At 38.1% G+C, this 17,593-nt stretch overlaps 1 protein-coding gene across 1 annotated transcript in view; it reads right to left on the bottom strand.

Moving 5' to 3' along the window:
• LOC131243245 (protein S-acyltransferase 10-like) overlaps positions 1 to 17,593 on the bottom strand; it is a 69,746-nt gene that overhangs the window by 27,840 nt on the left and 24,313 nt on the right. Inside the window, exon 7 of the mRNA XM_058242445.1 lies at positions 12,296 to 12,405. Within this exon, the coding sequence (XP_058098428.1) occupies positions 12,296 to 12,405 (110 nt within the window). The remainder of the gene's footprint in view (positions 1 to 12,295; positions 12,406 to 17,593) is intronic.

Below are 17,593 nucleotides of genomic sequence, written 5' to 3'. Positions count from 1 at the left end.
TAAGCATGTCTTGTAGTACTTCAAAACATGTAGGAATTTGTTCAAGACAATAAAGGGGATTCTATAAGTTGTGAAGGAAAATATATATTCTTTCTGTATTTTATTCTTTATTATAGGGGTGCGGGTATACTTGGTCTTTTATTGTTGAGTATTTTATGGATGTAATTTGGATTTTTTTCACCTTCAATGTGTTGACTACGTATGTACACCCAATCTAGGATAAACTACATTACACTTTGAATATTTCATTCATCTTATTCTTCTCTTCCCCACATCTACATTTTGTTTTAATGTATTGCACTAGTATCAAAGACCAAACCTGATCCAAATCATGACTCAGTCCGCTCTTCAAGGAACATCATCTTTTTCTCTTCTGTTCTCCTTTCTCTACATCCAGACAAGCCCTTCTCTTCAAATATATGCAAAATCATCTGTAACCAGTATCGGCTTTGGTCGTGGGTTTGCTCACCACAGACAAGAATTCGGGTCCCCTCCTCGTGGATTACTTGAAGCACGTGGTTGGCGGGTGATTGCATGCATCCGGAGGGAATAGTCTTGCCTTGAAGGGGTGGGGACGCCCTGTCGTAATTAATAAATAATAATAATAATAAATAAATAAAACTTTGATGAGGACATCAGACCCTTCAAAGTTTATCAAAGACGAAGGCGGCCAACGAATACATCTTTATGGCTCGATGATGGTTCGTGGCACAACCAAGGAGAATTTTGAAGACCTCAAACATGTCTCTAGATTAATTGAAGGCCCCACATTAGGAGAACACACGTGTAGAATGAGTTAGAAGACTAATCTGTTATGCAGGGATTTTATATATATATATATATATATATATATATATATATATATATAAAGCTTTGTTTTGCACGTTTTTTTCTTTTCTTTTCTTTTATTATAGGGATAGTTTAGTCATTTTCTTTTAAATCCGAATTTTATAAATAGGGTGTTTTCTATCCTAAACCTAATGATTTTTTTTTAACGAAAGCTTGGTGCCTCATTCCCCCCTCTCTCTGTGGTAAGTTCTTCTCTTCACCTAATCTTTTCTCTTCTTCTAAATTTTATTTCTAGCCCTCCAACCTTCTTCTCTTTCTATGCCTAGTATTCTGTGATTGCTATTCACCCTGAAAATCTGAGAATTGATCTCAACCCTCTCTCAAAATTTCCAGCCATCCTTATTCCAAAAATCCTTTGATTTCCTGAACTAGAGAAGCTGCATTGATTGTTGGATTGAAACCATGCAAGATTGGGAGGTCCCATCCCTCGCCGGATCCAAGCCACACATGACTTGAATACGGTACCTCAGGATTATAATGACGGTCTACAACCATTGCATGTTTCCTTTGTTATTATCTTTACTATGATGTGGAATGTTGAATATTTCAATTGATTTGATTAGTTTATTTTGCTAGATAATTTATATGCTCACACATGCATTCTAGTTTAGACCATCCTGCATCAAATTTGATATCAGAGCTTTAGGTTTTGCATGGTTTTTGTTAGATCGAGTTATCTGAACTTAGGATCATCTGTTTTCTCATTTAGGATTGTCTAGATAATTCCATATCTACATCCCACAGAAATTGCGAACCTGCTTTTTCATATTCACAGCCCTGTGAGATAAAAATCTGAATTTCCAAATTTGTGTTTTCATTCTAGTTAAATCTGAAAATCTGCAGAATTCATACATCATATAAAAATATGATCATACATCCATATTGAGGTCTATTCAAGCCTTAGAGTCGTGCTTAGGAAAATCGAGTTCGGGTTTTTAGTGTATGCCCACTAGAAGTGATAAGGGTTTTGGCCACCACCCCATCATGAGTAACGAATAATTAACCAATCACCTCGCTCAATTACTCCAAAAGATAACTGCCATAGAGACATCCAACAAAAATATCGAACGAAAACCGACAGCCATCGAAGCTAGACTTGAGCGATTAGAGACATCTCAAAGGGAGAACCCCACTTTTGGGGAAATGTGCAGTTGCAGGCAGGTGGTGTTGCTGAGGAGCCAGCCCTTAGACAACCCCCACCAATGGCGGGCATGCGGGTAGAGAACGGGCATATCAGAACCGCTTTGATCCTGACGAAAGGGCCATGAAGAATCTCAAGATTGATGCCCCGAGCTTTGATGGTCGCTTTGACCCCAAGACATTCCTTGATTGGTTAGCTGACATGGACCACTATTTTGAGTGGCATGAGATGTCAGAGAACCGACAAGTGCAGTTTGCCAAAATGAAGCTTGTGGGGCAAGCGAAGATGTATTGGACCAATAAAGAGTGTAGGATTGAACGGGTGGGAGGAGCTCCCGTTACCCAATGGAGAGAGATGAAAACTATGCTAAGAGAGAAATACCTCCCTCTCACTTATCGCCAAAAGCTCTTGGAACAATGGCAATCTTTATGCCAAGGATCCATGCCTATCAAGGAATACATTGCAAAATTTGAGGAATTCGTGATGCGGTGTGACATTGAGGAAGACCCTCTAGTAACGCTGACGCATTTCAAGACAGGCCTTCAATCGGATCTTCAGCATGAGCTTTGGGCTCGTCCAGTGACAGATTGGGACGAGATGTACTACGTGGTGCAGGAATTAGAGTAGTATCTGAAGACTCCTGTTACGAGACAGTTCGATTCCCAAGACTCTAATGTTAGGATTGTTTTTCATTTCTTCTCAAACCCTACATCCTTTATTCTCAATCTCTTCCAAATCTTTGCCATATATCATTCTCCTCTTTCAGAATCATTCTCAAACCTTTTAAACTCATATTTATACATAAAAATTCAATCTAGAACTCTAGAACTGAAGAATAAATCCGTAACTCATTTTTATTGCAATGATTTGAAGACCTAATTGATCTTCATATTCCTTTTGTTTTTTTTCAAAAACTAAAATAAAGTCATCCATACATACAACTTGGAATGCAAAATTTGATTTTTCTTTTCTTTAGAAATTTAAAATTCAAATTTGAAGTTTCTTATTCAAAATTTGAAATTTGAAATTTGAAGAACAAAAGAAAAAGAAAAAAGAAGAGAGAGATCCTCCGTTTCTCTCTTGACTCTTATGGCTTCCTCCTCATCTACCTTCACCCCAGCCCATTCTTCATTCACAAGTCTTCTTTAAACATGTCGATAGAACTCCTAGAATAAAGCTTTTATTATCAGGAATAGACAGAATCCCCATTTTGCTCGTGCCATTTTACCCTAGTGTAATAGGTTACCTTAACAGATCTTCCAGAGCTCCACATGAACACCACAAAACTGCAATCACCATTAATAGTTTTGATTAACACGACAAGGGAGGCCGTGAACACAAACCTAGATTTATGGAGCGATACTTTTGAATCTAAAGGATTTAAAATTAGTCAGACCAAAACTGAGTATACGGAGTGTCATTTTAGCAACAAAGGAGTGAAAATGAGAGTGGTGAGATTGAGAAGGATGTTGCCCATAGAATTCAAGCTAGGTGGATGAAATGGAGATATGTATGAAATGGAGATATGCTTCTAGAGTTTTATGTGATCGTTGTTTACTGCTCAAACTATATGGGAAATTTTATCAAACAGATATAAGACCAACCATGTTGGTAATTAAGGAACAGCATGTTCATAAGATGAGTGTAGCTGAAATAAGTATGTTGAGAGGGATGAGTGGTTAGGATAGAATTAGACATGAACGCATTGGATGGAACTTGAGTAGCACCAATAGGTAATAAGATGAGAAAAAGTAGACTTAAATGGTTTGGCCATGTGCAATAGAGACCAAGAACCATACTGGTTAGAAAGAGTGAGTTGGTATAAGTTGAAGGCACTGAAAGGGCAAGGGGAAGCCCAAAAGGATGTGGATGGAGCTAGTTCTAAACAGTGTTCATAATATCGATATATTTACATGTATAGTTGGCTAGGGATACAAAAACATGTATCGATATCGCCAATATTATTGCCGATACCTGAAAGTGTATCACTGGGCAAGTGAAACATTGGGGAAATATGGAGAAAATTGTGGAACTTCTCAATGAAACTTTAGGAGATGCTAAAGTACACGTATTTGCATATTTAGGAATCAAATAATTGCAAAAAAAGGTACATATACAATAAGTTTTCTTTTAATGGGGCCTAAAAGCATGTAAAGTTGACTTAGGGAAACATTGGAGAAACATGGGAAATGGTGGAATTTCTAAACAATACTTCAACAAATGCTAAAATACACATATAAACTTAGGAGTCAAATAATAGCAAAAAAGATGCATACATAATAAGGCTCCCTTTAATGGGAGCTTTTAAGCATGTATCGCTCACTTGGGAAAACATTGGCGAAAAATGGAGAACATGGTGGATCCATCCATGCATGCATGCATGCATGCATGCACAGACATACAAACAAACACACATGTGTGATCCATCCAACCAACCATCCGTGTGTGGATACATACATACACACACGCATGGTCCATCCATGCATGCATGCATGCATGCATACGCACATACATGCATACATCCATCCATCTATGCACACATACATCCATCCATCCATGCATGCATACATATACACACATCTACATGCATTTCATCATACGATTGTGCATCCATTAAAAAAAATTGAAATGGATTTTTTTTTTTTTTAATAAATAGAATTTCGGCAACACGATGCATTGGCAATACATTGGCGATATTATCAATAATATTGCCAATGTACCAGCGATACAAGTGACATTTGGAATTTATACAATAAAAAATATCACCATACATGATACATTGGTGATATCGATACATTGGCAAACACACACACACACACACACACATATATATGCATTTCATCATACAACCAGTGTTCGAAATATCGGTATCGCGCAATGTATCGCACCCTTGGTATACAGATATGTATCAGTTATCATACAGGATATATCGTTTGCATCGCGTAATTTATCGCACTATTTGGGAAACAGGGGAAACATTGGGAAAAGGTTGAATTTTTCAATGAAACTTCAGGGATTATTGAAAAAAAAAAAAAAAACCTTAATACACACTTTTAAATCATAAAGTCTCAAAAAATAAGTGCACATTATAGGTTTCCTTTGTATAGGGTCCCAAGTTATGTATTGTCCAATTGAACTAAGACCACTATATTCAAATATGATGTATAACATTTATAAATGTATCAAGACATGTATGAAAACACAACCAATTGATAAGGTCATACGGATTTGGATGAAAGACAAACAAATATCACCTTGATGTAAAATTTTTGTGGCCCACAAAAAGTTTTCAATGGTCATTAACCATTGTTTCATGTAGTGTGGTCCACCTGACACCTTTATCTTATTCATTTCTGGGATCATGGCCTAAAATAAGTTGAAAAAGCATATGAATGGCGTGGATATACAATTCATACATCAAGGTGGCCCCTACAATCAGGTGTCCCACCAACATTGCTGGTTCCAAGGTCTCACCCAAGTTGGGCTTCATCGGTACCTAGCAAGAGATGGACGAACCTATCAAGGACTATACGGGGGCCCACTATATTATATATGTTTTATCCACGCCGTCCATACATTTTGACAGGTCATTTTAGGGCATGATCCTAAAAAAGAGGCAAATTTAAGGCTCAAGTGGACCGCACCACATTAAATAGTGGTGATTGAGTTATTTGCCATCCAATCTGTTCAAAATGTTGTAGGGCCCATCTTGATGTTATCCAACCTGTTCATAAGGTCACATAGACCTAAATGAAGGTAAAAAAATAAATATTGGCTTGATCCAAAACTTGTCCCTACCGAAAAGTTATCAATTGTAAGCGTTCAATCTCCACTGCTTCCTGTGGTGTGGTCTACTTGAGCCTTAAAAAGGTTTCATTTTTTATGATTGATGCCCTAAAATGATCTTCTAGAATGAATGGACAGATTGGATAAAACAGATACATCAAGTGGACCCCACAGCCCGAACAGGAAGTTCGTCTCAAGCTAACGCCATGCAAAAGGGGAAGCGGATTGGCGGGTGTACCACACACCATCGACCTGGTTGGTGTGTTAACGTCACCAAGTTCTGTGGGTCCCATCATGAGGTATGTGTTATATCCAAACCGTCCGTCCATTAGGCAAGCTTGTCATGAGGCTTGAGCCTAAAATTAAGACGGATCGAAAGATCAAGTGGACCATACTGTAAAAAGCAGTGGGGGATTGAACGTCCACCATTTATAACCTTTTAGGGGTCACAGAAGGTTTGGATCAATATGATATTTATTTTTCCTCTTCATCCAGGTCTGTGTGACCTTATTAACAGATTAGATGGAAAATAAACGTTATGGTGGGCCCTACAAATGTTTTAACAGTGAGAATAATTGTCCCCACTTCTATTTGTGGTGTGGTCCACTTGAGCTTTGGGTATGACTCAATTTTGGGCTGATGCTCTAAAATGATCTTGGAAAGTGGCTGAACGGTGTGAATATAATAAATACATCATTTTGGGGGCCATGTTACTTTGATCTCCTTTGGACCGTTCGTACAACTCGGAGCTAAGCATCGGTGCTTGTCTTTGCACGACACACACCACACGAGTTGAGTAGCTAGATTGGCTACTAAAGTGATGTCACCAAGTTCTGCAGGCCCACCATAATGTATATGTTATATCCACACCGTCCATCATTTTGGAGAGATCATTTTAGGGCATTAGCCAAAGAATGAGGCAAATCCAAAGCTCGACTGGACCTCACCATAGAAAACAATGGGGATTGAATGCCCACCATTAAAAACTTCTTGGGGGCCACAGAAGTTTCCGATCAAGCTAATAGTTACGTTTTCCCTTCGTTCATGTTTGTGTTAACTTATTAACAAGGTTGGATCACAAAAAAAAATCTCATGATGGCCCCTAGGAAGGTTTCAACGGTGGACATCACTGTCTCCATTGTTTTCTGTGGTGGGGTCCAATCGAGCTTTGGATCTACCTCATTCCGTCTCATTCCCTCATTCCGTCTCATTCCCTAAAATGATCTCTCCAAAATGATGGACGGTGTGGATACAACACATACATCATGGTGGGGGCCCAAAAAACTTGCTGACGCCACTTTAGTTGCGAATCTCGCCACTCAACCTATCAGTAACTAATCCGCTCCCATTTTTGAAACAAAAAAGGGTTTTGGAAGGACCGAAACCCTAAAATCCCTCCAAAATCCCCAAATTCCCTCATTCAAACCCAAATCTATAGGATTTTTTGGCAGATTTCTCGCCAAAACCTCGTGCACAATTTGAATCTTACTTCTATTCGAAGCAAAAAGGTAAGAAATCTAGATTGTTGAATTCAAAGCTTTTCCCTGTTTCTTCTTCTTTTCGATTTTTTTGGTAATTATGCAAGCCAGAAGGAATAAATCTGCAGATAATATCTGTGATATCGCAAAAAATGGTGCGAAATCGTGCAATATATTGTACAATACATAAAAATCTGTTTTTTTTTTTTTTTTGTATAATTTCCAAGGGTTTTCTGGAGAATATCATGTCGCTAGCCAGCGATAACAATAATATCGGCCAATAATATCGATATTGCGAACACTACATACAACCATGCACCCATTAAAAAAAAAAAAGTTTGAAATGGATTTTTTTTTTTTAAATAAATAGATTTTTGGCGATATCAATGCATTGGCAATACTTTGGCGATATTATCGATAATATTGCCGATGCACTGGTGATACAAGCAACATTTGGAATTTATATGGTAAAAAATATCGCAATACAATGGCAATATTGATCCATTGGCGATACTTTGCGATATATCACCGATACTTGGATTTTTTCTTTTATCCTTGCAGTGTTATCAATATTGCCAAGCTGACGATACTGCTAATATCGGTGATATTATTGATAATATTACCGATACTTGGAACATCGTTTTAAAAGACTTGATGACATATGGTCTAACCACGCTAGCTGTTGGGCTTGCGCAACCTGATGGAAAATAATCGGGGCTTTCCTCCCTTCTGCTAGCATGACAAAGGTTGCTCCTTAAGGATCCTCAATTTGGGGGAACAAGCTAAATTGGCAACAACTAGAGTTGTACACGAGTTGAGTTAGCTCGGTCAGCTTGCTCGACTCAACTCAAAAAAGCTCGACTCACCTCGGCTCGAAATTGGATTTAAACCAAGTCGAGCGGTTTTTGGAGCTTAAAAAAATTTTGAGCCAAGTTTGAGCTTGCCCAAGCTTGACTGGACTCGGATCAAACCTCAACTCAAATCGACTCAGATTGAATTAGCTTTATGACTTTGTTATTTTGATATTGATGTTGCTCGCTGAGCGTTTGATGAAATAACTATAAAGTGTTGTTCCTGTTTTGCATTTTGTGAAAAATTGAAGATGCATGCTACGTGTTTGAGAAAATGTCACACAAACTCGAACTCAGTTCAAACTCACACAAGTTGTTTACCGAAACAAGCCGAGCTGGCCAGACAAGCTTGAGGACCGAGTCGAGACAAGTTCAAGCTGGGGTTAGCCACTGGCCGAGTCGAGCCAAGTTATGCCAAGCTTGACTCGGTTCGACTCGTGTACAGCTCTAGCAACAACGTCAAAGAATTCACAAGGGCTAGCTTAACCACAAACAAGTCAACTCCTTGTGGTTTTTTGGAGTACCTCCACAGTCACGACATTTGCAGAGTACTTTTTTGCAAGGACGCATAACGGGTTTCAGAGACTGCAATATTTCCCCTTTTTTGCTTTGCCTTGACTCAAGTAGGGAAACCTTCTATGGCAATGACGTATTTCTTCTAGGGTCACTCTTTAGGGGTGACTGTTGAGCATTGGTGCATTATGCTTCCACTCCTTTGAAGGATTTCTCGTTAACAAAATCCTGATGGAGTTGCTTCATCTCGTTGAAATATTTGAAGCATTGGTGCAACTTCCACTACCATGGAATTATCGTGGATCCAAAGCCTCCACAATAGGAAATTTTATAACACTTTCGAGTTAATGGCATGGTATAGCAGGTATTTTAAGCAAACGAGCCACCTTTTTGGCACTTCAAGCAGATTTTGTTGACCACTCATTGAGAATCACACATTTTATCCTTGGATGGTCACTCTTGTGTGACTGAGGCAACTAGTTGGAATGCCTAGAAATGCTAGGACTTGTAATGGCATCACATCGACAGTAGAGCCCGAGTTAATTTGAATATGAGGCAATCTAGCCTCGCCAATATACCTCATGAGATAAAGGAGATCATATTTGATGACGCTCAACAAGAATATAATGTTGGTGGCCTTGTTGGCTCATAACATCATTCACTTTTGGCATGTTTTAGATTGGATTTTCATCTGATACACTTGCATCATGTAATTATCCACCTTTAGTAGCACTTAAGCTGGAGATTTTCTGATTTCAAGAGATAGACATTGAGGTCATAAGAGGATAGCCTAGCGGGGACACACACCAGGTGTTCAATCAAGTTGTAATTAACATGCTCATTAAGATTTGGTAAATTTTAATTCTTTATTCTAGGTGACATTTTACATTCTACACTTAATTTTCAGTTGATTTTCCTTTCTTCACCAGTGCACTTGATATAGGACTTAGTGTACTTTGAAACCATTGGATTGAGCTTAGGGGGTGCTTTGCGCATGGGTTTACAGGGGATTAGATGGGAGTGGGTTTTAAGATTCCATGGATCATTGCAAGGTCCTGTTTGGGACTAAATAAGGTATGGGTTGTGAAGACCCTTCTTAGAATCAGTGCCGGGGCAAGGGTTTCTACAATCCTACTATGGGTTTTTGTGGCTTGTGGTCAGTGCTACGTGGACTCCATGATGTATGTGTTTTATCCATGCCGTCCATCCATTTTGAAATATAATTTTAGGGCTTGATCCCAAAAATGAGGTAGATATAAATCTCAGGTGGACCACACCATGGGAAAATAATAGTGATTGAATTACACCATTAAAAACCTCCTAGGGCCAACTGTGCCAACCACTTGAGATTTGAATCAAATTCATTTTTGGGCTCATACCATAAAATGACATGGAAGAATGGGTGGATGGCATGGATGAAACACATACATCATGGTGGGGCCCACAAAGCACCGACCGGTTGTGGCAAGATGAGTAGCCAATCCGTTTCCCAAACATGAAGTGGGATGGCCTCAAGCCATGGGATTAGACGACAATCCCTGACACAGTGTACTCATTACATTTTGGTAATTCCATCCCACTTAAACCCATCTAATCCCATGCTCCAAACACCCCCTTAGGTGTTGTTGAAGATGAGCCTAGGACTAACTTCGTGCCAAGGCGCTATCTTGTTACCCAACTAGAGATCTGGTTGACTGGAACATTTCCGACACTTAGAACCTTTGATCTAGCTTATGTTATGGAGTAGTGTCGTCCATGGTGTGATGTTGACCTGTTGAATTGACCAACTAAGCAGCGCAGAGTTTGAAGTTGTTGATCATGGCCATTGAAGCTTGATCTGCTACAATGGGAGTACCTGCATCTGAAGGAGGGTGATTCGGACACTATGGAGTATGGACGGTCCAGATTGAGGATTAGTGACATTTTACCGTCAATAGTCCTCATCATTTCCAAGAACTATTCTAGAAGGGTTAAGATTTCAATGGAAGAAGTTGAGTTGCCATACACTAGGAGAGCAATAAATCAAATTCATGTTTGGCCTCAAGACCTTCATTTCGCTATTAATGACAACCAACTAATTGCTCAATCTGACAACTGGACGCTTCGTAAGTATTTTTTTAGTAGGGGCCAAACTCATAAGGTTGATATGAATTGCTTCCATTGTGATTATGGATGACAATCACCTTAACAGTGAAATATATTATAAATCACAATCTAATCAATAAAAGAAGTGGCATTATTTCAAGAAAGATGCACAAAAAGGGTGCAACATACACCATACAGAGCTATTCCATCAACAAGGAATTTTCTCTGAATATATCAAAATTTAATCTTTCATTGATTCCAGAACATAATTGGAGGCTCGAATTCCACCAGTTGTGGTGTAATAGTTCATAGGCATCGACAATCATTTCTTCCACATCCAATTTCTTTTCTTAGTGAAAATTAATTCATCTGTAAAATGATATTCTTACATTTCATTTAATTTGGAAAGAATAATATGTGGACTGCTTGCCAAATGCCTTAGAAAGTTATAGTGGCAAGGCCTTTTTCTTGGTAAAAGAGATTTTATAAATAACTATCTGAACCAATGCTTTAAATATCGACGATATCAGCCGATTTATCCCATAATATATCTTGTATCCCACCTGTGCAATATGAAACACACAAGTAGTACCGATATATCTCACATGTTTGATCCGGTGAGCATTTTCAATTTCTGATCTTCTTTTTTTTGTTGAAATTATATTAAATCAGAGTCAAATTGTTACAAATCCATTGGTTCTTCATGTTTTGCATGAAAAACCATGGAGTTGGAGCTTTGATTTTGATATCCATTGGTTCTTCATGTTCTCCATGATTTTTTTCGATATTTCCTTCAATTATCTGTCAATTGAGACGAATTTTGAAGTATTTAGGAGTGTTTAATGAAATGATCATTACATACACTCTAATTTCGAAATTTGAGTGTAGGTGGTCCAATTTGGGAAAAATTGGGGAAATTTCAAAATTTCCCCAGTCTCTTTGAAATTGATTGCAATGTTGCACTCCAAACATGAAATCAAGCATGTATGAGGGTTGATCTACTGATTTGTGAAGTCCTTGTCAATTTTCCAAAAATAAATATAATTTTTAATTAAAAATATTAAAATATTATTTTTTTCGAAATTTCCCTTTAACCAGCTGTCAATTGAGACTAATTTCAAAATATTTGGGAGTGTGATGAAATGATCATCACATATACTCTAAATGTTATGCATTCAATTTGAATATAGTTGCATTAGTTCAATCAGACAACGCATAACTTAGGACCCTATACAAAGGAAACCTATTATGTGCACTTCTTTTTTGAGATGTTATGATTTAAAAGTGTGTATTAAGGTCTTGTTTAACAATCCCTGAAGTTTCAATGAAAAATACAACCATTCTCCCAATGGTTTCCCATGTTTCCCAAAAAGTGCGATAAATTCCTTGATACAAACAATATATCCCATGCGATAACCGATACGTATCTATATCCCAAGGGCGCGATACGTAACACGATACCGATATTTCGAACATTGATCTAAACCACATGCAATTAAGACAACCAGTCATACTGATCAAAATTCAAAGTAGATCAAGTATGTATATCAAACCATCAAAAGATGTGTTGGCAAAAAAAAAAAAAAACTCACCAAAATCGGCAATGGTTCCTCTGACCTATGCATGTCCCAAGCCAGACACAATGATGATCAAACTGAAGTACGCACTTGTCACAATCATGACAATGCTTTGAGCGTGGAGGCTGCGAAGGCATTAAGACATATAATAAACAATGTAACAAGCTAATTGAAAAGTTAAATGAGACACTAGAAAGCAACTACATTTCATAGAAAATTCTCAAAGGTTATCAAACTATAAATTTAAATTCATTTCTATAACTATATGTAATTAAACATCTCCTATTAAATCATTAAAACGGCAAAGTGCTTGTTTTCTAAGAACGTTGGGCTCTCACATGTCAAGTAATCAACTTTGGATTCTTGATGCCGCTAAAAAGGATGAAAAACTTATATAGCTCACTAATTCAGCTGAGGTAACTATAATGGAAGGCTTGAGAACAAGCATAAGTAGTATATCAAAACTAACTCAATCAAACTCATCAGTTGTGCTGGCTGAGGCAACTCCAGTAGAAAACTAGAGAACAAACACTGATAAAATATTAGAACTGTCACATCCTCCATTGTTTAAAGATCTTCCATGGATGCTCAATGAGTGTTGGATATGGTCTATCATGCATCCATTGTTTGAACTTTTAAGTATCGATATTGGTACAAGTTTCTTTGGTTGGGGGATACGGAAACAATATCGATATCGCCAATAACTGAAAATGTCGGAAAACATTGGGTAAACCAGTGGAATTTTTCAGTGAAACTACACATATTTGCATATTTAGGAATAAAAATTTGCAAAAAGAAAGCATACATAACAAGTTTCCATTTAATGGAGACCTAAAAGCATGTGTTGTCGTAAGAAACCAATCCAACCATCCCATCCATCTCATCTATCCAACCTTCCCACCTATCCATCCAACCATCCATCGCTATTTCAGAATATCGACAACACATGATATTTTGCCAAGAAATCATCGACAAATGGAAAGGAAATGAAAGATTATGGTCTCAACATCGCCCATGTTGCGATAACGATAATATCGCGATATGATTGGCATTATCATCGACAATTTGAACACTACATACAACCATGGACCCATAGCGAAATTTGAAATGGAATTTATTTTCTAATAAACAGATTTTTGGCGATATCGATACATTGGCAATATTATTGAAATATCGTTGATACACTAGTGATACAAGTGACACTTGGAATTTACACAATAGAAAATATTGGCAATATCGATACGTTGGTGATACTTGGCAATACATCGCCGATACCTGGAATATCTAAGACTACCAATGTTATCAATATCGCTACTAGTGTTATCAGTATTGCCGAGCTGGAGATATGGATAATATCGGGGATATTCGATAATATTGGGGATACTCTAAACAATGCATGCATCCAGACCACTATTACAATGATGTGGCCATGATAATCAAGACTGGGCCCCACAGTCTGTATGATTGAATATCCAGTCCCCTCCAAGATATACAGGGACCTGATGAACAGATTGGTCATTCTTTGGGCCCCACAGATACATGTGGATGGCCCTGATTTGGGTACTGAATAATTCATGGGCCCCTCGCATATGAGTCTAGCAATTTTTGTTAAACCATTAGACCTTATGGTCTGTAGTCTTTTCCATTCGCTTTATTTCTATTTACATAAAGAATCCCAGTGGCTTGCTGCCTAAGCGTATTTCCCACATTAGAGGGATTTGGACTTCCAATTGCTGAAGGTTGTATATATGGCCATACTTATGGAACACGAAGGCAAGAATTGATTTTTATTTTTATTTTTTTAAAATCAGGGTTTTACGCTTCTGGAATAGGAAAATGAGAAGGGTGATTCTTCTATCAGTTTCTAGTGTGGTGACTCTACAAGAAGATATTCAAAGAATCTTCAAAATCCTTTTTAGTTTTCTTTTGTACATTTATATTTCTGCATGTGTGCAGATGCATATGTATTTATCATTGTTTAAAACTCAGCTGATATAGTAGATCGCTCGCTCCGATTTTAAAGCGCTGGCCTTTCGGCCAATTTGACTCAGATCGGCATGAAAATGAGGCAATTTCCCATAGCGCTCAGGTTTATGCAGGGATTGGGTGTTTCCAAATAAGCTTGCCTAGTCCATGACAATTCTCTCATCATCACCGAATGCATTCTTAAAAAGCATAAGTCACTCCAATTTCTCTAGCCATTCAAAAATGAAGAGAAAGGTGCTAGTTTAAGAACCAATTCGATTGTAACTAGATTCCAGATATACCTTCAAATCCGACAATGTATAGGGAAGATGAGGAAAGCAGAAGCGGCCAAAGGATCTTCAGAGTGGAGGGGATGTGAGAGGGTGGGAAATTTTGTGATGAATTTTTTCACATATAACCACATGCCAACTAAGGTAATTGTGAGCTCACACTTCAAAAATATGATTAGTGAAGTGTAACTTGTGGGTGTGGGTATGGTGCCACCTACACCACGTGATATTATGGGGCCTTACCTAGATGATGAGATTGCTAAGATGCACTGTTACAGGCCTGCATGGGAAACTTATGGGGACATGCTGATGTGTGGTACATGGACAAGGTCGATGAAGTTGTTTGTCATAAATTTTATGGTCTACTGTAGAGGGAGGGCCATATTTCGAAACTCCATTGACACGTCAAATGAAATTACGAATGCAAATTACATATATTGGCAATGAAGGATGTGATGAAGGAGGTGGGGAGGAAAAATGTAGTACAGTTCATCACAGACAATGAAAGTGCATTCGTGAAGGTGGGGAAGAAGTTGAAGAAGAAGTTTGACCTACACTAGACCCTGTGCACTTCATTAAATTAAATGTTTAAAGGCATTAGGGTACAGACTCACAATTAAGAGTGTGATTGTTGATGCTCTGACAATTACAAATTTCATCTACAATCACACACGGTTATTAACTGAGAAGTGAGCGAGGTGTCATGGCAATAAAATATAGCCTGTGATGATGTGGTTTGCCACTAATCTCATCACCTCAGAAAACCTCTTGTAACACAAGCATGGAGTCAAAGGCCTAGTTAATTCTAAAGAGTGCGAATTGGAATTAGAACGGCAATGTTCTAGCAATAATGATTGAGGGGACCGCGTACATAATGACAATGTGTTGGGTATTCTAGAGCCTATTTACAAGGTGCTAAGGACGGTGGATAACAAGATATATCCATTGATAGGTTCCATGTACAAGTCCATGCATACATGAAAGATGCCATCAAGGCAAAGGCCCAAAGGTGTATAAATGGGTGACACAATCATTAATGACTCATGGGATAAGACTCGAGCATCCACTTTACAAGGCTAGTAAGGAATTAGATTTAACTTTTTTATGTTTCAATACTTTATTAGTTGCTTGCTTGATATGGACCCGTATGGTTATTTTCTTGACACTATAAGTAAACATGTTCACCATGTGAACCATGATGGGTTTCAATATACTTTTTACATCCCAAGTACCACTACGGTCGTAGACTCAACGAGGACAATGACTTAGAGAAGGCGGTGCACAAAGTATACAAGAAATTGTTCTCCAATTCTCCGGCGAAAGCTCATTTCCAAAACAAATAATCGTTGCATTTAATTCCTATCTAAGATCTTGCCACACATTATACTAACAATTAGTGCCATTAACGAATTGTGGACTTTCGAGATGCAAGAAACATATTTGGGTGTGAAGCTGCAAGAGAGTTGAAGAAGACAACGATACTATGTGACTTGTTGCATGGAGACCAGTAGCCAAAAGTTAGTTTTTGTGTTTTAAAACTACATATGGAACTGAGAGATGGCCATAATCAATTTACAAGTGAATGGTGGGCCATGTACGAGAGTGACTACAAGACCTTGCAATGATTAGCTATCCATGTACCTACACAAATGGTGTCTAAATCACCGTATGAGCGAAATTGAAGCACGTTATCACCCGTTCACAAGAATAAGCGAAACAAGTTGGGTTACAAGCAGCTCCAGAAGCTTATACTCTACCGCTATAATATGAAGCTTTGAGAGAAACTGCTACAGGTAGAAGGTGCAAGAAAAGCATAAGAGGACCTGCTAGATCTCATGACGATTGGTTAGAACTTAGAACGCATTCTTTTAAAGGGATACAAATGACCCACTTTACGAGTTGATTAAGTCAGTTGATCTGGATCAAGTAGATGGCAGTTGAATCCCAAGATAGCAGAGCAGGCAACATCATAGGGCATTGATGTTGATGCGATTGTAGACGTAAGATGATGCAAGACCAATGCATGAACTCAAATAATGTGAAAGATCAATAAAAAGATTTAAATTAATTAATGAAAACTATAAAGACCATTATACATGAGAAACTAGGATCTAATGGATGTAGAAACATCCAAATAGCATAGGGTTAGGCCTATTGTAAAGGGGAAGGTCTAATACTACTTAGGGTTTACTAGATTTAGGTGTGGGTGAAGCTAGGGTTAAGAAAGTTTGGGGAAAAATATGAAATTAAGGTTAACGTGGGGAATTGAATAAATGGATTAAAGGATTTATGTACTAGGACGTGGGAATTAGGGTTTTGGATGTAGGGAAATTAGGGATTTTAGGTTAATTGAAGGATTTGAAGATCTAGGGTTTTGGAATTTGAGAAAATTGAGAGATTTGGGATTTTATGGTTAAGGTTTTGGACAAGGGGAAGAAGGGGTTTTGGAGGAAGGGTTCAAGGAGGCAAGGGGAATAAAGGTGTGGCCATACGGACCAGCCCGTGGCCTCGCACGTGTGGCCGTATGGTCACACGTATGGGGTGGGGTCCGATTGGCTAGGGTTTGGTCCGTAACCTTGAGGTTTTTTTAAGGGAAAGGAAGGTAATGAAGAAGAAAGGAAGGTGTTGGATAGGTTTTGGATGAAGAACTAAGGAGATTTCAACAAAATACCTTGCACGAAGAAGAAAACTCAAAGATGGATGACTGAAAGCCTCGCACTCCCATGATTGAAGATGGGCATCATACCAATCTTCGTTCCAAATCGCATGGAACAAGTCCTTCACATCGCATGAAGAAGAAGAAACAAATGAATTTTGTTTTCTTTTTAGAGAGAAATCCACCTAGAGAGGTCACATGCCCCTCTCTTTATATAGTCTCAAGAACTTTTCAAAATTACATAATAGACCCTGTTTAATGACTTTTAACCAAAATAACCCTAGTCTAATGAAAAAACATATAAAACCACTCATAAGGTGTCCAAAGCATAAATCAAATATAAACTAGATCCTAAAACATAAATATGTCTTATGATAAGAAGAATGGTCCACAATCAACGAT

The sequence above is a fragment of the Magnolia sinica genome, chromosome 4 (genome assembly GCF_029962835.1).
Source record: "Magnolia sinica isolate HGM2019 chromosome 4, MsV1, whole genome shotgun sequence".
Classification (NCBI taxonomy): domain Eukaryota; kingdom Viridiplantae; phylum Streptophyta; class Magnoliopsida; order Magnoliales; family Magnoliaceae; genus Magnolia; species Magnolia sinica.
The sequence above is the reverse complement of the archived record's forward strand: the minus strand, read 5'-3'. Positions and strand labels throughout refer to the sequence as shown.